Source organism: Arvicanthis niloticus, chromosome 12 (genome assembly GCF_011762505.2).
Source record: "Arvicanthis niloticus isolate mArvNil1 chromosome 12, mArvNil1.pat.X, whole genome shotgun sequence".
Taxonomy (NCBI): Eukaryota; Metazoa; Chordata; class Mammalia; order Rodentia; family Muridae; genus Arvicanthis; species Arvicanthis niloticus.
This window is the reverse complement of record NC_047669.1, coordinates 43573808-43594774: the sequence shown is the minus strand read 5'-3', so window position 1 is coordinate 43594774 and position 20967 is coordinate 43573808. Positions and strand designations below refer to the sequence as shown.

Sequence of the window (20967 nt, the reverse complement as noted above, 5' to 3'; positions counted from 1 at the left end):
ACTCCCTGATCTTCTGGCTCTTAAAATCAATCTGTCTGCCCTTCTTTCTCCGATGTTCTCTGAGACTTAGGTGTGGGAATGTTTTCACAATTAACTTTTATAACTAGGAGAGATAAGCCCATGAATTTTCAAGTTAAGAGATTAGAAACTATGTCACTTATTTTGTTAAAAAATATATGTACATTCATATCATTTTGCTTTTAACAGTATATACCAATGCTACATAAATAATTGGAAAGAGATGACTAGATAGAGTTAGGAGATGTTTGAATGAAAATGCTGTCAATATTCACCAGTAATAAGTGAGATAGAAGCAATTTGTTCTAAGTTTTTAATATATTTTCATTGCCTTAAACATTTTTTGATATTTGATTACAGTAAGCCACATTAAGTTTACAGATTTTATATGTGAGAAATGCACTCATACTAGAAATATCATATGGTTCAATAAAATTCAGTCTCAGTGGGAGAATCATATGAAACAAGTCTGATTTAATAAATACTTGTTTAATTTATAAAATGCTATGAGAACACTTGATAATTTTTAAGGAGGTAATATCCACATTAATATGCAGTATAAATAGTAACAAAAATATTTTCCTAAACATAAAATGGTCATCGAGTCAATTGCATCTAAAATACCTAAAAAATGTCAGTGGAGTAAATATTTATTTACAACTATCCTTTAATATTTGGTTTTAGAAAACATGTAATACTATGCAGGAGCATTATAATAGATATGTTAGTAATAATTAGCTGAATAATAAACAATATTCAGCAGATTTTCTTCATCCTATAGGGAATTTTTGTTTGTACTGAGGGAGTAGTAACATTGACTTTAAAAATAAGATTGAAGTAGATGAATAAACCTTATAGAAACTTCTTTTGTTAAAGTACATGGACATGAGAAGGACAGTTATGGACACTCTTTTTCCTGAAGTTTGAGTATTGTCATGGAGTTCTTGCTGTATACATGCCTGAAGATATTTTCATAGGAATTTGGTAAGAAAAATATTATCCTTTTATATAGTTCAGCCAATCCATTACCAAAACTTTGTTCTAATGTGTCAATAACTGCATGAAAATGATGGGTGTAAATATATTTTTAGGGAAATTATCTAACAAGTTGGACACACACAGGAGTCTTGAAAAGCTGTATGAAATATTTTCTTATTTTATTCATTTTCTCTAAATTTCTGTGACTCACAGCTATGTATTTATACACCAAAGATTTGAGCTCAATTATGTCAATGTGTAAGAGTCCACGTGATGAACCTCTATGCTGTGATTGTTAAGTAAAATGTCCATTTGTGATTTTGGATATTTTCATAATCAAGATGAATTGTCGATTCCTGGGATCACAGGACCGTGTGGCTTGAGATGACCTACACCATCTTGCTCACCTGGTTAATGGATTCCCCAGGTTTCTGGGAAATAGTTAGAGAGAGAGAGTCTACCACAACAACAGCATCCATTTCATGTTAAATGCTTGGCAGATATAAAACAAATGTTATAATAAGCTTTTTATATAAGACTGTGGAACATTTAGTAATTATTACAGAGTTTACCTGCTTCTTTGCTAATGTTTTAGAATCCAGTAAAACTCTAAGCATATCTCCTATTCCTATTCCCAGTAAATATGGAAGTGAGCCAATTTCACAGAATAGTTTTTTAAATTTAGTTAAAATGAAGGAGAATAAAAGATATCCTGTGCTTCTTTCTCTTCAATATTTGAATTCCTCTACATATTTTATTACAAGATGATTTGTTGCCTATTTTTGACAAGAAGAGTTTTAGTTTACACTCCTTTTAAAATGCTAAAGCAAATTATTTGAGAAAAATAGTTTCTTGAAATCACAGACATAAGTATGGAGCTGTTAACTAATTCTACAAAGAGTTGGCTATTAAGATCTAAAAAAAGGTAAAAGTGTATGTTGGTAGGAAACACATTTGTCTGTACTTGCATTGAGACTCCATGGGTATTTCTATTCATGTGAACACACAAACCTGATATTCCAAGTTTATCAGCTCCAATTTTAGGTCATCAACACAGTGATTCAAGTGCACAAACCACATTAAGGCTGAAATTGTGTATATTTATCACTACAGAAATTCAGTAAGGTAGTCCTTACTTGAACGCTCTCTTGTTGTGTCTTATAGTATCTGGCACCATTTTCCCGGTTGGTCACACTCATGGGTACACATGGCTTGGGGAAATGTTCTGCCTTGCATGTTATATCTGTGGGCCTTATAAATTAGTCAGTTGCATGCTTTACCTAATTGTTTCTTTATATAAAGATAGCTTTTAATCACTTATGTAGAATGCAGATATTGGAGACCTTGACCAGTCATTCCATGGTTATGTGCTGCTCTGTGATGTTAAACAGCACCTTTGATTTCACAATCTCCCTTTAACAATTAAAGTCTCATGAAACAATGCAGCATTGTTAAAATCTCTTCAAAACCATGGACAACTGAAATATAAAGATAGTCTTAATTCACTGGACAGTTTTCTGCATAGTCATTTTAAAATTATGTTTCTTAGGTCTATCAGGAACATGTGAATAAGTTGTGTGCATATGTTCGTATATGTGTTTTATCTTAAAATAAATGTGACTGTAACCTCATGGATTAATGTGAGAGTGACAGGCTCATTGTGGCAAACTTAAAATTATAATATTTTAATTCAAGTGTCTTTAATAACATAAGGAAATGAATTAATGGTTCTTTACATGTATTTTGCTGAAAAACTGAAAATTATATTAAAAGTTGCTGATTATTTTTATAAATGCATAATCAGGTAACATATTTGAAAAAGATAGAAAGAGCAGAATTGTTTTAAATTACTGTCTTATTACCTGACCTACTTATGTCTTAGAACAATAGATGCACAAATATGTATAATACATGAAGTACACTTCATTTCCTTCTATAAGAATATTTTAAAAACATGTATGAACTGAAAACTATGATGATGCCTCTTGAGAAGGTAAAGCGAAACATTAGAAGAGGAGAGAGAGTTGTAGAGTGTCAGCACATTCAAAATCCATTTTAAACGAGGATAAAAATGTCATTATGTAAAGCAATACTTTATACAATGAGACTTTTCAGCTTGAAGTTGTGTTTATTTAGTATAAAGTATATTTGCCATTTTTACCATTCTAAATTTTGTATAAAATATAAATCGTAATTGTGTTTATTTTTCAGATAATTGAATATTATAAAATGTATGCATCAAAACTGTTGATAAATTGTTTCCTATTTCAGGAAAGCTTTGAAAACAGAAACAGTTCACTTTGTTCTTTTCTATTAACGAGTATCTGTAGGAAAGTGGACTATGATCTGCTACTGTTCTCATAGAGTCTTGGTTATATTTTCTTTGTCTCATCTCTCTTTGCAGTGAGCATCCTGAAGGGCTATGATGGAAGGAAACAGCACCCAGCTGACTGAGTTTATTCTCAGAGGAATAACAGATCGTCCACAGCTGCAAACCCCTCTCTTCCTGGTGTTCCTATTCATCTATGTCACCACCATGGTGGGCAACCTTGGCTTAATCTTTCTCATCTGGAAGGACTCTCACCTTCACACACCCATGTACCTTTTCCTTGGAAATCTGGCCTTTGCTGATGCCTGCACTTCATCCTCTGTGACACCAAAGATGCTTATAAAATTTTTAAATAAGGATGACATGATATCCATGGGTGAGTGTTTTGCCCAATATTATATTTTTTGTTTCAGTGCAACTACTGAAATTTTCCTCCTGGTAGCAATGGCCTATGATCGCTATGTAGCCATATGCAACCCTCTGCTCTATCTAGTGGTGATGTCCAAAAGACTCTGCACTGTGTTCATCTGTATATCATATATAATTGGTGTTCTAAATCCTATGGTTCATGTGGGATTATTATTCAGATTAACATTCTGTAGGTCTAACATTATTGATCATTTCTACTGTGAAATCTTGCCACTGTATACAATTTCTTGCACAGATGCATCTCTTAATTCATTGGTAATTTTTATTTTTGCTTCTTCCATACAAATCAGTACCTCTGTGACCATCGTAGTCTCTTATGCCCGTGTCCTATTTGCTGTCCTGCGCATGAAGTCTGAGAGGGGCAGAAGAAAAGCCTTCTTCACCTGCAGTGCCCACCTGCTCTCTGTCTCTTTGTTCTATGGTACCCTCCTCTTCATGTATGTGAGCCCTGGGTCTGGGTCAGGTAAACAAAAGGATAAAATGTATTCTCTGTTCTACACAGTTGTGATTCCTCTGCTAAACCCCTTTATTTACAGTTTAAGAAACAAGGAAGTTTTGTGTGCTTTGAGAAAAGTCATTAAAAAATGAATGACTTCTGAATTTTTCAAAGCCTTTTCCCTCTCTTTCCTCTCTTTCAAATTCCATCATAATATTTGATTTTGTATTTTGGACATAATTAAAATTTTACATATTGTTAAATAAAAAATTACAAGTTTGAACTGTGAATCGCTATCTTACTAATACGGTTGTAAACTAGTTAAGAAGTATTTAAAAGCACATCTGAGCCGGGCGGTGGTGGCACATGCCTTTAATCCCAGCACTTGGGAGGCAGAGGCAGGCAGATTTCTGAGTTCGAGGCCAGCCTGGTCTACAGAGTGAGTTCCAGGACAGCCAGGGCTACACAGAGAAACCCTGTCTCGAAAAACCAATAAATAAATAAATAAATAAATAAATAAATAAATAAATAAATAAAATCACATCTGAGGTTTTCATTATTTTGAAATTCCTACTCATCATGAAATTTACTTCATTATTAACTTCATTAAATTATTAAGCTTTTGGTTTTAAGATTTATATGATAGCACTTTCATGTTTTTAATTAAAAAAAAGCAATCTAAGGCTGCATAAATGATTTTCTTAATACCTATTTTCCCTTAATAATTTCTTGAGGAATGTTTATTTAAATAATTTAGAGTCATATTACCAGTACATAGATAAATAATATGTATATCACATGTGACAAAGAATACCACCTAAACACTTAAAATCAAGATATTTTGAGATTTAAGAGTAAACTGAAAGAATATTTATGTTACCTTCATCAAAATTTCTCAAAGTTGTAGTATTAAAAGTCAAAATAGTTTCTTATGGAACATAAAAAGACATGTTTAAATTCTTACATAATGACTGTCTTTTAATTTTTGATTTTGCCTGTGCCTATGTTTTGTTTTAACACATTTCTTTGGCTTTGAGCCAAAGATCTTGTTACATCTACTAGTCAAGGTTTCTAAATGAATCTCAGTAAGAGTAAAAGGTAGACAGATACACTGTACTTCCTGTCTTGAGCCCCATGAAATCAACTGTGTTGGTAAGAAGTATTCTTGCCATGACTGTTCATAATTTCTCAGGGAGTTGAGTAAATATGAGAAAGAGGCAAACAAGCTGAATTTGTATCAGCTGCAAAAACTACAGAGTACAATATTTGAGAGCATGACTGTACTATTTATTCAGACTTCTGAAGGGAAAAGGAACAGAACTGCTGTAGTGAATGTGGAATGGTCCCATAGGCTCTGAAGCTGGACACTTAGTCCCTAGCTGGTGGCACTGTTTGAGAAGATTGTGAAACTTTTAGGAGGTTCACCCCAGCTGGATGACATGATTTCATGTAAGCAAGCCTTGAGGTCTTATAGCTCCACTCCACTTATTATCTGCTCTCTGAGTATGTATGCAGTGTGCTGCACTGATTCAAGTTCCCGCCACACTCACCTCCTTATCCCAGGAACTGTATTCTCCAGGAACTATAAGCTCCAATCCCTATTTTCTCTCTTTTTTTGGACAAGTATTCAGTCAGAATATTGGCACCAGGCAGTGTTGTTTCTGTGATTATCTGACCTTGTGTTTCTTAGGCCTTTGGAATTTATTTGCAGTAGAAAAATGGAATACTTTGAAACTTTGGGCAAGAGAAGCCCTCAAGCACTATAAGCAGAGCATACTGGGCCATTCTAATGAAAGTTTGCACTCTCAGGAGATAGAGAAAATATACTAAACTATCAAACCTGCCTCATGATGTTACAGAGTTGACTAAGGATGACCTAGAGATCTTTTAGAGCAAAAAATCTGGTAGCATCTCTAAAAACAGGATTGAGACTAAATTATAAAATAATGGCCCAATATGTTCCCTAATAGAAAATGTAAATTAAGACAACATTCACATTGTGTTGCAGTTATTTCTAATTGTTTGCATTCAACTAAATATCTTAATATCTCATACATATATGTGTATGTATACATATATGTATATATATAAAAATTGATATATATGTATCCATCTATATAGTTCTCTATATAATTATTTCTAATTGTTCTCATTCATATATATAACTATATTTATATCTATTTATCATCTATTGATCATCTTTCTATAGAGACAGCAATAACTGAGCAAAAAGTAATGTATATGTGAGGGCAGGGAGTCAGGAGTATGTGGGTGGGTGGGGGAACTCCCTCATAGAAGTGGGGGAGGAGGGATACGATAGGGGGTTTCCAGGGAGGGGGAAAACCAGGAAAGGGGATAATATTTGAAATGTAGATAAAGAAAATATCTAGTAACAAAAAAGAAAAAAGAAAAAAGAAAAAGGAAAAAAGTGATGTAAAATGTGACTATGGTAAGTAGAGTGTATGAGTAAGACTGGTATTTTGGACAAGAAGAACTTGTACCTGTATCACTGCCTGATGGAAACAGATAATTTGTTCTTTTGATTTCACCAGGGAGTGTCACAGTTAAGAGGTTATTTTGTCTTCACCATTAGTTGAAAATCTGCTATGAGATTTTGGACTTTTGACCTGGGCTGGCCCTAATTTAGAAAATGGGGCCACTGAAGTTAGAGTATGTGCTCTCTGCAGGAAGAGGAGACCATCCACACAAGGAGACTAGGGGTGGAAGGCTTTGGTTTGAATGGGAAATGCTCAGCATGGAGTCATAGATTTGAACTTTTGGTCCTGGCTAGTGTTGCTTATTGGAAATATTGTGGAGCTTTCAGGAGGTACAGATTTTGCTGGATGAAGTCAATCACTGGGGAGAGCCATATGAGACTTTAGTCTTGCCCTACCTTTCCTTGTTGTATTTCCTGACTGCTATTGCCATCTGCCTGCTGGTAAACTCCTGCTGCTTTGACTTTCCTGTCATGAACAACTGTCTCACTGTGGAACTATGAACCACAAACAGTCTTTTCTCTTAACTTGATGGACTAAGGATATTCTCTTACAGCAACAGAAATATAACCAAAATACTCTTCATGGTAAAAAAAAAAAAGAAACTTTTTAAAAAGAAACATCTCAAATGCCAATTTGCAAAAGGTCATCTGTGTGCACTGACAAGATTATACAGTCTTAAAGTGGCCAAATGTTGATGTGGTACAGTAGTTAGGAAGGAAATATCTGTGGCTTAATATTGCATTTTGATGCACACAGTTATGAAATGTTATAATACAATTGTCATTAAAAATGGAAATGATCTCTTTAAAATGTATCACTGTTGCTTGTGTTTTTCTGTTTTTTACTCTATCTAAAAGACTTTCTGTTGTACAGGTCAAATTAAAGGTGATATAAATGTTGCTTCATGTACACAGTTAAATTAAATTCCCAGTGAACAGCACACATCTTTCTATCCTCACCTCAGATGTGCAGGTTCATTTAGAATAAATAAAACAACTACCAATACAATTCAAGTCACCATTGCATGTCTTTATCATCTGACACCAATGAGAAGAGCTTCCTTTTCATCTGACTCTTTGGAAAATCTAGTTGGAACATATTAGTTACTTTACTTTGCAAGTATGGAAATAAAGATCAGTAATATTGATTTGGTCAACATTTTAGCAGTAGAATCTTGACGCCTGTATGTCCCAAACAGGATGAAACTGGCTCCAAAGACAACAAGTAGACCTACAGTATAAAGTAAGGCAATGTCTACACCCTCATGTCCACTGCAGTATCTTCCATAATACCTAATATATTAATGTATTCTATATGTCCTCTAATGGGTGGATTACCAAATTAAATGAGCTGATCCTTCAAAAAAATAAATCCATAAATTTTTCATATAAAACTAAGTATAAATAAACTATCGCACTATTCAAAATATGTAAAATATATCATTAAAATGGGATGATCATGAAGATATGCCAAATGATGCTATCCAGGCCCAGAAGGCCCAGTACTAATTAACCTCTCTTAAATGTGGAATCTAACACAATGAGATGCATGGGAATATAGATGTGTAATTATCAGAGGATTGAGAATTGATGGGCCTAAGAAATGGTTGTTGCAGGAAGAAGGTTTCAGGGAATAAGACAACATTTTGTGATGTCTTCCCAATATTGTAATGGTAGCTGATAATGAAGTATTGCATGCATATATCAAAGCATCATTTTGTAGTCATAAGTAGATGTAACTATAACATTCCAATTTTAGGTAAAATTTAGGCAATTTAAAGTTTAAGTCAACTCAAAAAGTTATAGTTTTTCCAAGGAAAATATAGTGGGTCATGAAAATTTTGTGATATTTTTGGGTACATATAGATACGCATCCATATAAATATAATGTTTGGTATTTTGGCCTGTATAAAAAAACTAACATGCATGACTTATTATGATATATGTAATGTATCACAATATACCCACAGTCTCCTGTCAAAAGGGTAAGACAATATTCTTAACAATGTAAATATATTTGGTTGCAATGTTTTTCAACTTGATGATTAGAAATAGTCATAGAACTTTTTTGAGGCTGTATTTGAATACAATATTTTCCTCTTTTTCTCCTCCCTTTGAACACTCTTACATACCCCTATTTGCCTTCAAATTCATGGCATCCTTTTTTTCTTCAAGATTACTATTGCATACATACATATATATAGTATATAATATGCAATGTATAATTGGTATATCTATCTATCTACCTATCTATCTATCTATCTATCTATCTATCTATCTATCTATCTATCTAAAATACCAATATAGTGATGTAACTGTTCATATACTTTCTTAACTAAGTAAGTCACATATTTTCTAATCTGTAACTTGAAAATTTATGAGTTTTAATTTTTGGTAGCATTAAACACACACATACACATGTATATACCAATAATATATTGGCACAAATAACATATATATATATATATATATATATATATATATATATATATATATATATCTGTCCAGTCTGTGTAATGTTTCCTACATGTTTTCAGGGCTGACCATTTGATAGTGGATAACCAATTGATGTGCTCTTCCCTGGGGAAGACCACTTCTGCTCTCAGGTTTCCCCAGATTCCTATAGTTCTTTGTGGAGGGCTGAGGTCTCATGGGTTTTTCTTTATTCAGTTTGGTATATTCATTAATGTAATTCTTACTTAGCTCACAATTTGTTGGCAATGATGCTGATACTTTATGGACATCGCTCCTGAATTTCCTAGGAGACACAACCTCACAGTAAACTTCCTGGTCTTCTGCTTCTTACAACCAACCTGTCTGTCCTTTTCCCTCTAAAGTTCCCTGAGCCTTTGATATAGGAATATTTTCACAAAACTTTTATAACCAGAAAAAAATAAACTCATAAAATTTCAAGTTACAGATTAGAAAATATGCAGCTTATTTAATTAAGAAAATATGTAAGCATTCACATCATTTTGTTTTTAACAGTATATACTAATAATGTATACATAAATAAAAAAAACATGAATGGGTAGTAGGTAAAAGATCTTTTCATGAAAGTGCTATCAATATTCACCAGTAATCAGTAAGACTGAAACAATCTGTTCTCTTTAAGTTTTTATGTATTTTCATTGCCTTAAACATATTTTTGATATTTGATTACAGTAAGCCACACTAAATTTGTTTTATATATGAAAAATGGATTTACATTGTCAATATCATAGGATTCAATAAAATTTCTTCTCAATGAAGGAAGTGTGCAAAATAATCTAGTCTGTCATTGGTTGAATCTTAATTGTCAAATGTTAACTTAAAAATGCAACAGAAATATTTGATAATTTTCATAAGCATAATTAATATACTAGTATATATATTAATACAATATTTTAATATATTAAAATATTATCATTGATCAAAGCTTAATAAAGATGGAAAGTCAATTGCACCAAAAATATTTAAATAATGTCACTGGAGCAAATACTTTCATTCATAACTGACCTTTAATATTTTGGTTTTAGAAAGCAAGTGAGCCTGTGTAAAACCAGTTGCAATAGGTTTGTTAGTAATAATTAGCTGAATAATGAACAATGCCCAGCAGATTGGCATTGCCCCATAGGGAATTTTTGGTGGCATTAAGGGAGTTTTAGTACTGAATTTTAAAAATAGGATTGATGAAAGAAATAAATATCCCCTACAAACTACTTTGTTAAAGAATATTGTCATGAGGAAAAAAGTTGTTTTGGACACTCTTGTTGGTGAAATGAGTATCTTCATGGAGATTTAAGCTTTGTAGCATCCATGCTCGCAGAGATTTTCATAGAAGTTCGGTGAGAAAAATATTTTCAACCACTTCATTACCAAAGTTTGTCATAATATGTCAATAACTGCGTGGGAATGATATTCTATAAGAATCTTTTTAAGGGAAATTATCTAACGAATGGGGCACAGGAAGTCCTCAAAAGGTAAGAGAAATATTTTGTTATTTTGTTCACTTTCTCTAATTCCTTGTCATCCACAGCCATGTATTTATATTAAAGATTTGTGCTCAATCATGTGACTTTGTAAGAGTTCATGTGGTTAACCTCTATGCTGGGATTCTTAGTAAGTAAAATGTCCCCTTCTGACTTTTACCTTGAGAATGTTCATAATCACGATGAACTATTGGTTCCTGGGATCACAGGCCTGTGTAGCCTCCTTCTGATGGCATTTATGTCTACTTACTCACCTAATTAATAAATTCTTTGGGGATCCTGGAAATATGAAGAGAGGAAGAGTCCCACATAACAACAGTATATGTTTTATGTTAAATGCTAGGCAGATATAAAACAAATGTTATATTATGCTTTTTATATAAAACAGTGAAACATTTTATACTTTTTCCAGAGTTTATGTGCTTCTTGTTAATATTTCAGCTCCAATAAAACTTTAAACAAATCTCTTGTTTCCTATTCCCAGAAAGGAAGGTGAACAAATTTCACAGAATATCATTTTATTTAGTTGAAACTAAGAAGCATAAAATACCCTCAGCATCTTTCTATATAATATTTCAGTTCCTTTACATATTTTATTGCCTATTTTATTACATATTTTATTCCTTGTCTGCTCTTTGAAAAAAGCGTTCTCATTTACATGATATTTACAAAAATAAAAGCAGATGATTTGAGAAAAATAATTTATTAATATCACAGATATGGGCATGGAGAAGTTACCTATTCTATACAGAATTACATACTAAGATTTGGAAAATTAAACATATATGTTGATATGAAACCCATTGGGCAGTCTTTGTTTTAAGACTGCATTGTCATTCCTGCTCACTGCATGATTAAAGAATGAAACTTTTTATTTCCATGTGATCAATTGCAATTTTAGGTCATCAATGCAGTGATACAAGTGTACAAACCACATTTAGCCCAGATTATGCACACTTATTAATGCAGAAATATAGTTGGTCCTTACTTGAAAACTCACCCACTGTATCGTATAGGGTCTGTCACCACTGCCCTGGTTGGTTACACTCATGGGTACACATTCATGTTATATCTGTGGGCATTACAAATTAGTTATACCTAAGCAAGTTTTGCCTCATTGATTCTTTGTATAAATATAGTTTTATAACTTATGCAGAATGCAGATAATGGAGACATTGGCCATTCATTCTGTGGTCATGTGCTCTGTGATATTCAACAGCACCTTTAATTTCAAATTTTCCTCAAGCAACTAGTAGCCCAAGAAACACTGTGGCATTGTTAAAATCTCTTTAAAATTATGTATAATTGAAATACTAAAAGCATTCTTAATTCACTGGACAATTTTCCACACTGGAATGTTTAAATTGTTTTTCTTAAGATATATAATTATATGTAAATAAGTTATGTGCATCTCTATGTGAATGTGTTTTATCTTAAAATAAATGTGATTGTTACATCATGAATTAACATTGTATTCAGTTCTTTGTAACAAACAAAAGTTATAATATTTAATTCAGGTGTGTTTAATCCCATAAAATATTAAATTAATGGTTCTTTACATACATTTTGTTGAAAAACATATGAAGATTTATTCAGAATTTGTGTTTGTTCTTACATATGTATAATCAGGTAACATATATAAAAAGAATAAAAAGAGCTGAAATATTTTAAATTACCATCCTATTTCCTGGCCTGTTTATGACTTAGAACTAAAGATACATCAATATAACTAATACCTAAAGTACAGTCCATTTTCTTTCCATATAATAACATTTGAACATTCTATATGACGTGACAGTAGGATGATGCCTTTTGAGAAGGTGAAGGGAAACATCAGAGGAGGAGAGAGAACTGAAGAGTGTCATCATGTTCAAAGTCCATTTTAAATGAGAATGAAAATGTCATTACATAAAGCAATATGTTATACAGTAATACTTTTCGGCTTGGGCTTGTTTTAAAATATTTTAGTATACAGTGTATTTCCTTTTTTGCCATTCTAGATTTTATATAAATATAAATTATGAATGTGTTTAAGATAACATAATTTAAATATATATTAAATTATAAGGTCAGGTGAACCGATGTCTATGATCTCCTTAGTTACCTTTCAGATAATTGCATGTTATAAAATACATATCAAAATTGTTGATAAATCGTTTCCTATTTCAGGAAAGCTTTGAAATCAGAAACAATACATTTTGTTCTTATTTATTAAGGAGAATCTGACATGTATGAAAGTGTACTATGATCTGTTACTGTTCTCATAGAGTCTTGGTTATATTTTCTTTGTCTCTTTGCTCTTTGCAGTGAGCATCCTGAGGGGGTGTGATGGAAGGAAACAGTACCTTCTTGACTGAATTTGTTCTCAGAGGAATAACAGATCGTCCAGAGCTGCAAATCCCCCTCTTTCTGGTGTTCTTATTCATCTATGTCACCACCATGGTGGGCAACCTTGGCTTAATCTTTCTCATCTGGAAGGATTCTCACCTTCACACACCCATGTACCTTTTCCTTGGAAATCTGGCCTTTGCTGATGCCTGCACTTCATCCTCTGTGACACCAAAGATGCTTATAAAATTTTTAAATAAGAATGATATGATATCCATGGGTGAGTGTTTTGCCCAATTTTATTTTTTTTGTTTTAGTGCAACTACTGAAATTTTCCTCCTGGTAGCAATGGCCTATGATCGCTATGTAGCCATATGCAACCCTCTGCTCTATCTAGTGGTGATGTCCAAAAGACGCTGCACTGTGTTCATCTGTATGTCATATATAATTGGTGTTCTAAATCCTATGGTTCATGTGGGATTATTATTCAGATTAACATTCTGTAAGTCTAACATTATTGATCATTTCTACTGTGAAATCATGCCACTCTATGCAATTTCTTGCACAGATCCATCTCTTAATGGATTGGTGGCTTTTATTTTTGCTTCTTCCATACAAATCAGTACCTCTGTGACCATCGTAGTCTCTTATGCCCGTGTCCTATTTGCTGTCCTGCGCATGAAGTCTGAGAGGGGCAGAAGAAAAGCCTTCTTCACCTGCAGTGCCCACCTGCTCTCTGTCTCTTTGTTCTATGGTACCCTCCTCTTCATGTATGTGAGCCCTGGGTCTGGCTCAGGTAAACAAAAGGATAAAATGTATTCTCTGTTCTACACAGTTGTGATTCCTCTGCTAAACCCCTTTATTTACAGCTTAAGGAACAAAGAAGTTTTGGGTGCTCTGAAGAAACTAATAAAATGATAACTATCTTCTAAAATTTTCAGTTTTTATTATCTTTTTTTCTCTTTTGCAATGCATCATGATCTTAGATTATGTGTTTTGAACATAATAGAAATCTTGCCTACTGTTAGACAACACACATCAGTCTAATTATGTAAATAGTAAAATAGTAAGCTAAAATTTTAACAGTCATTCAAGATTATATATTGCCTTATATATTTTATTTTAAATTGTTTTAATCTATAACACCATTTTCTCTGACTCTTTTACTGTTGTAACTCTGTTTTCTCTGTTTCTGTTTTTCCCCTTTTTGCCCATCCTATAAATGAGGGCTTTTGCCTTGTCTTATTGTATCTTGTTTTCTTGTGTTTGAATGTCATCACTTAGAGGCCTACAGTTTTCAGGAGGAAACAGTTAGGATGACTGAAAGGAGGGGACATGGTGGTTTGAATGTGTTTTTGTTCAATAACTGAAAAAAAAGAAACTCTTGCTTTCCAGGTTCATACATTCTAAAACTCTTGATTTCATATTTTTGAAAGTTCCCAAATATTTATTTATATGAATGATACACCCTATTCTCCCTCACACTTACCACAGAGAGCGATAGGGAGATCCTGTGTGTGAGAGAGAGTTTAAGAGAGAGTTTTAGAGAGAGAGAGAGAGAGAGAGAGAGAGAGAGAGAGAGAGAGAGAGAGAGAGAGAGAGGAGTTGAGTTCTTGTGCTCCAAGGATCCAGGGAAATAGCCTAGATGGAGCTGGAGTTTCAGGTGGCTGAGGGTCTGAGAATGGCTGAGTGGGGTTCTTGGTTCTCAGAATGGAACTCTGGTCTTCTGAAAAGCAGCACGTACTTTGACAACTTAGTCATCTTCCCAACACCACCCAAGTTTTAATAAATACTCATTAATTGCTTTCTTTAGTACAATAATAAACTCCCCCAATACCAGTTTTCAGATATTTTAAAACTCTGTTAATTTTATTTTATTGAACATATACATTAATCCTCTTATTATAAACCTATTTCTCCTCCTTATTCTAGAGGAATATTCTGTCTAGAAAATGAGTGTAATCATGCCAAAGAGTGAAAAATGAAGCATCTGAAATGATTGTTTTGAAATTTATGAGTAGTCTTAATGAACTAAATATTTCTGTCACATCTGCTGAAAATACTCAAATTCATTAACTTAAAAACCAAACAAATAAAAAAAAGTCAATGGGGACCTTTCTAGATGAATCAGCAGTGAGCTGCCTGCTCCAAGCCTGGCAACCTGAATAGCAACCCTAGGACTCCCAAGATGGAAGAATTGAAATAATTTCAGTGGGCTTTCCTTAGACCTCCACCTGAAAACCATGTCATGTAGTCCCCGTCAATGAAATATAAATGTTAAGATATGTTAAAAATTATTGGAGCATAAATAGAAAAATTGGAAATTTTATAAAACTTCTATCATTTATTTTAAGACAAATATTGTACCTGTCAATCCTGACTTGCAGATGCTAATTAATTTTAACTATTTTCTATAATTGAAACCTTCAACAGGATATTAAACTAATTGTTTTTTCTTCTTTAAAGTAAGGATGAGTCTGTCAGAAATTATGGAAGGGTGTGTTTTTTTGCCTTTCTGGTTACATTGGATATAGAGTTTTGAGTATGTAAAATAAAGGAAATACGTCCACGTAATCTTGGCATACTGTGTCCGACCTTCTAAGAAAATTTGAAGATTCTCTTGAGTCTTGAGTCTTATAACCCACATTTGTGGAGGCCAGACTGGCTTTATGTATGCTTCCTCCTCAACTGTCTTGTTCATTCTGATGTATGGATTTTAGTCTGATAAGGTTGCTTATTGTGAGCAAAGACTTTTCTTTCTTTCTTTCTTTTTTTTTTTTTTTAGCAAAGACTTTTCAAAAGTCATATATCAAGTTTACCAATTAAACATAGTGAAAATGCTTTTGTTTTTCAATAAATTTGTAAGTCATATGGATTCACCTTATGCATTTGATAAATGTTAATATATAACTTCGTTACCTGTATACATCTGCTGTTTTATAAAACCTTGTATGAATTTACAGCACATGACTCACTCAGTAGGGTATTGTGCAGTGCATATTTCTCAGTCATATTGATTTAGAACAGGAGAGAGGATAAAACAGCTGCAGGCAATTCATATGTCAGGTGGAAAAACATTTTGAAAATATGTCCTACTTTGAAAATATGTCACAATAAAAATCTATTATGCCTTTTCTATTTTTTTCTTTCTGTGGTCACTTGAGACAGTTAAAGCCAATACTTGCTTTTGTTTTTTATTTAAGGTATTGAAGAGTAGACACTCTTGGGCTTATTCTTGTGCTACTGTTGCTATATCTGACACTAGATTTGGGTAGGAGTTGTGGGTTTTCCAGTATGGAATATATGGCATTTGACTTTTTGTGTCTGGAATACCCTACTCAATATAGTATTTCCTTTGTTCCAATTAATTAATTTGTTCACTTTATATCACAATATCAGCTCCCTTTTCCTTCCAATCTCTCCCTCTCAAAGCTTCTAACCCTACTCTCACTCTTCTGAGAAAAGGGAGTACTCCTGGGTATCACCACTCCCTATGGCACATCAAGTCACTGCAGAGGACTGAGCACATCCTCTCTCACAAAAGCCAGAAAAGGTGGACCAGTTCGGGGATCAGAAACCGCAGGCAGACTCAGGGACACCCCCCACTCCAGTTGTTGGGAGATCCACATGACGAACAAACCACATATCTGCTACAAATGTGTGGGGCAGTGGGCGCTAGGTCCAGTCCATGCTTGGTTAGTGGTTCCATCTCTGGGAGCCACCAAAAGTTCATGTTAGTTTACTCTGTTGGTCTTCCTGTGGCATCCCTATCCTCTTCTGGTTCCTGAAATGTTCCTACAGCTCTTTCTCAAGACTCCCTTTTGGATATATGCCCAAGAGTGTTGTGGCTGAACCTTGAAGTATATCAATTCCAAATTTTCTAAAGAACACTGTGTTGATTTAGTAGCTGTACAAGTTTGAACTACCCCCAGCACTGGAGAAGTATTCCCTTGTTCTATGTCCTTAACTGGATGAACTGTCACATGTGTTATTGATCTTAACCATTCTGCTATACTCATAGACTAGTGCCTTATCCAGTTATCATCAGAGAGGCTTTCTCTGTTAGCAGATGTGAATAGACCCACAGGTAGAGATTATGCAAAGAAGGAGTCTAAATTGGAAGTCTCCATCAAATCTTTCCTGTCAAAGCTGAGAGAATATTTGAAATAGCCATGAAGTAACCTATTCTGTAAGCATACAATACACATAATAATATATTTATATATGAGTTTAAGTGCAGTTATCCTGCATGTGGGATAATGCTACTTCCAGAAGTGTTACCAATAAAAAAGACCAGTGCAAGGTATGGGGTACTTCCTTTTGAGTTGTTGGTTAGTGGCATATACACATGTATACACACATATACAGCCCCCCACATGAATACACACACACATGCATGCACATATGAAATAAACAGCTTAAATTTTTAAAGAAGTATAGTTTGTCACATTTGGTTTAGGATTTAATATTAAGATCAATATTATTGTAAGTTTACATATTGATCATATAATTACATGATATAATCACATATGATATAGTTATGTAATTATATGAATTACTAAAAAGAGGTTTGAAATATAGTTTGTTACACACACACACACACACACACACACACACAAACACTCTGCCAGCAATGTGCAGTTATCACATAAAGTAAGAGTTTCACTTAAAATTGAGAATATCTGAGTACCAAATATGGAATCTATGTTTTCCTGTTATTATGACAGACGAACTTACATTTGCCACTTCTTTTTTATTGTTTTTCTGAGACAAGGTTTCTCTGTGTAGCCCTGGCTGTCCTGGAACTCACTCTGTAGACCAGGCTGGCCTCGAACTCAGAAATCTGCCTGCCTCTGCCTCCCAAGTACTGGGATTAAAGGCGTGTGCCACCACTGCCCGGCATATTTGCCATTTTCAACCATTAAGTAAAAATGCATTTAAAGTTACAAAACATATTTTGGAGAGGATAAATGTATTTTATACAAAGGATTTGTACAAATGTAGATTTATTTAGGGAATATAAATTCAAAGCACTATTAAAATTTACACATTTTATATATATGAAATTTTTCTGTAAACACTAGAGTTTATGTTACAGAGATTTAATTGGCTGATTTTAATTTTTATCTATCTGTAAGGATTTAAAATAACATAATTGAAATGTGCCTTTAAAGTGCTCATTAATTATTTATAAATTTATAATCTTTCTATTACAATAGCACAGGTTAAAGATTATATTTTTATTATTTAGCATTATATCAGACTACTATATTTGATAACACAAGATCAGAAATTTTGATGTATTCAATAAATAAGCACCAAATTTTCTTCTTAAAATCGTTTATGTCTTTATGATTTTTCTCAGAGCACCTAAAACTTCCTTGTTTCTTAAGCTGTAAATGAAGGGGTTTAGAAGAGGAATCACAATGGTGTAAAACAGAGAATACATTTTATTCTTATATTTACTTGGTCCAGACCCAGGGCTGACATACATGAAAAAGAGAGTTCCATAGAACAGAGAGACAGAGAGCAGGTGGGCACTGCAGGTAGACAGGGCTTTTCTTCTGCCCCTCTCAGACTTTGTTTTCAGGATGGAAAAGAGAACATGGGCATAGGAGACTGCAATACTCATGAAAGTAATAGCTTGTATTACAGCTGCAAAAATGAAGACCACAAATGCATTAATAGATGGGTCAGTGCAAGAAATTGTATAGAGTGGCAGGATCTCACAGTAAAAATGATCTATTATATTGGACTTGCAGAATGTTAATCTAAATAACAAACCTACGTGAACAAGTGGATGTAGAAAACCAATGATATATGAACCACTTATCAGGCAAGTACACACTCTGTTGGACATCACTACAAGATAGAGCAGAGGGTTGCATATGGCTACATAGCGGTCATAGGCCATCACTACCAGGAGGAAACATTCTGTGGTTGCACTGGATCCAAAAACATAATATTGGGCCATGCATTCAAAGAGGGAAATCATCTTACCATTGTCTAAGATGTTGATAAGCATCCTGGGTGTCACTGAGGATGAAGTGCATGCATCTGCAAAGGCTAAACTTCCAAGGAAATAATACATGGGAGTGTGAAGATGAGAGTCCTTCCAGATGAGAAAGATCAAGCCAAGGTTTCCCACCATGGTGACGACATAGATGAAGAAGAATACCAGGAACAGGGGAACTTGCAGCTCTGGAAGGTCTGTTATGCCTCTGAGAATAAACTCAGTCACCAGGGTCTTGTTCACCTCCATAACATCACATCAGGCTTCTCACTGAAAGGAGATTGAGATGAAGATAATATTACCAAGTTTCAAGCAAGATACAATTGATGTCAATATCACATCTTCTCTCTCACATGCTCGTTAATTAAACCTTATTGGCAGATGGCCTTCAGGAGAAGCTGCTGAGGGTTAATTCAGCTTCTCGGGAGGTAGCCCAACTTATGAAGTGATTTTACTGTAGATTCAATATGAAGATGAACTTTCATAAAAAATATTGTTTAGATGACTTCATAATTTTACATAATTCTTGATTTGATTTAAATAGTTTTAGAAAGTTAGGGTAACTAATAGAAAGTTTAAGGAGATGGTTTATGTTATAACAAAGCTAGAATTAAGAATAAAATTGTAGCCCTTGTAGTGAGGGCTGCCTCAGTTGGAAAAGGGTAACAGTGAACTTTCATGTATTAGAACACATAATTGTACTTGGAAGAGAAAAATAGGCTTGGGACAAGTTAATGATCAAAGAAAAAATTCATTTTAGGATGGGTCTGGGTTTCTGAATCTTGTGATTGAGGGATGCAGCCATAGGATTCAGTGTACATTATGAAAAATTAGGGTTATAATTAAAGAATAAATAATTCTATTATGAATATAACATTAGAACATAGATGATTAGCCAGTTTAGCTGATCAAGACCTTGAAAATAAGACGTAAAAGAGATGATGATCTGCTTTTTGGTGGATACAAATTGTCAACTAAGCATAGGGAAAAACTTGCTACTATAGACTGGCCTGCTTAAACTTTGTTAATTATTGACAAAAGAGTTATTGCTTTGGGGTTGTGATGACCTTGTGGGGAGAAAGATAGATAGTAAATGTTTAGTTAGGTATGAGTTTTAAGAGAAAAATACATAATCAATAACCCTGTTATGATTTTCCTTTGAGTAATGATTTTAACCTGTTTTTGAAGAATATGTTCTTGTGATTATTTTTTAGAGAATATGTAACTTGTCGTTACATATTCTTTTTCTTACATAGGCAATTCTTTTCTTATGTAGAGAACTTTGTCTTAGATGTGTAAAAAGACCAAGAGAAAAAATAATTGTGTTGGAGGCAGCTCATTAGAGTTTACTCCATCCACTGAGTGTGTATATGTGTATATATGTTTTATATGTAACGTTGGTTGGAGTTTTGCTCCATCCACCCAATGTGTGAATGTGTATGTATGTATGTATTTACATATGTATGTATGTATGTATGTGTATGTGTGAAGTTGTTGAAGCTTGTCTTGCTTCATCCATTCAGTGTGAGTGTGTGTGTGTGATTTTCTTCCCCTTTTCTCTAATTGCTAGCTGCCATCAATAGTTGCCCCCTTTAGCTACTATCAGTATGGGCCCTTAGTCGCCAACTCTATGACTAACCTCAGTTTACTCTGTGGTGTTGACTCTCATTTTTAACAACATATGAGTATGGAATATTTTTGTTTTTACAAATACATCTAACAAACAAAGATTTTAAAAACAGTTTTGAGATATAGGGAATTTTAATGTTTTAATGAGAAATCTTAACTAATACTCTAAAGATATCAATAAGGTCCTAAAATATAGTCAGCCACTCTAACTTGCGTAGATAACTCTAATGTTTTATGTACAACTAATAATCAAAATTATTTAATGCATTATACACCACAGTTACTTTAAACAATACCGATAAAAGCCAAAATATGCATAATCAATTCCTAAACCACTTC

General features: G+C 33.6%; 3 protein-coding genes across 3 annotated transcripts; 2 read left to right on the top strand and 1 right to left on the bottom strand.

Moving 5' to 3' along the window:
* Positions 1-879: 879 nt before the first annotated feature.
* Positions 880-6448, top strand: LOC117717982 (olfactory receptor 5AC1-like). The gene is made up of 2 exons (XM_034515490.2): positions 880-1002; positions 3401-6448. The coding sequence occupies exon 2, from the start codon at positions 3419-3421 to the stop codon at positions 4340-4342; it is 924 nt and encodes a 307-aa protein (XP_034371381.1). The 5' UTR covers positions 880-1002; positions 3401-3418; the 3' UTR covers positions 4343-6448.
* A 3943-nt stretch (positions 6449-10391) lies between these two features.
* LOC117717843 (olfactory receptor 5AC1-like) lies at positions 10392-14122 on the top strand. Its single transcript, XM_034515283.2, has 2 exons — positions 10392-10514; positions 12966-14122. The coding sequence occupies exon 2, from the start codon at positions 12987-12989 to the stop codon at positions 13902-13904; it is 918 nt and encodes a 305-aa protein (XP_034371174.1). The 5' UTR covers positions 10392-10514; positions 12966-12986; the 3' UTR covers positions 13905-14122.
* A 4205-nt stretch (positions 14123-18327) lies between these two features.
* LOC117717842 (olfactory receptor 5AC1-like) lies at positions 18328-19248 on the bottom strand. The gene has a single exon (XM_034515282.1). The coding sequence runs from the start codon at positions 19246-19248 to the stop codon at positions 18328-18330; it is 921 nt and encodes a 306-aa protein (XP_034371173.1).
* Between the last annotated feature and the right edge of the window lie 1719 nt (positions 19249-20967).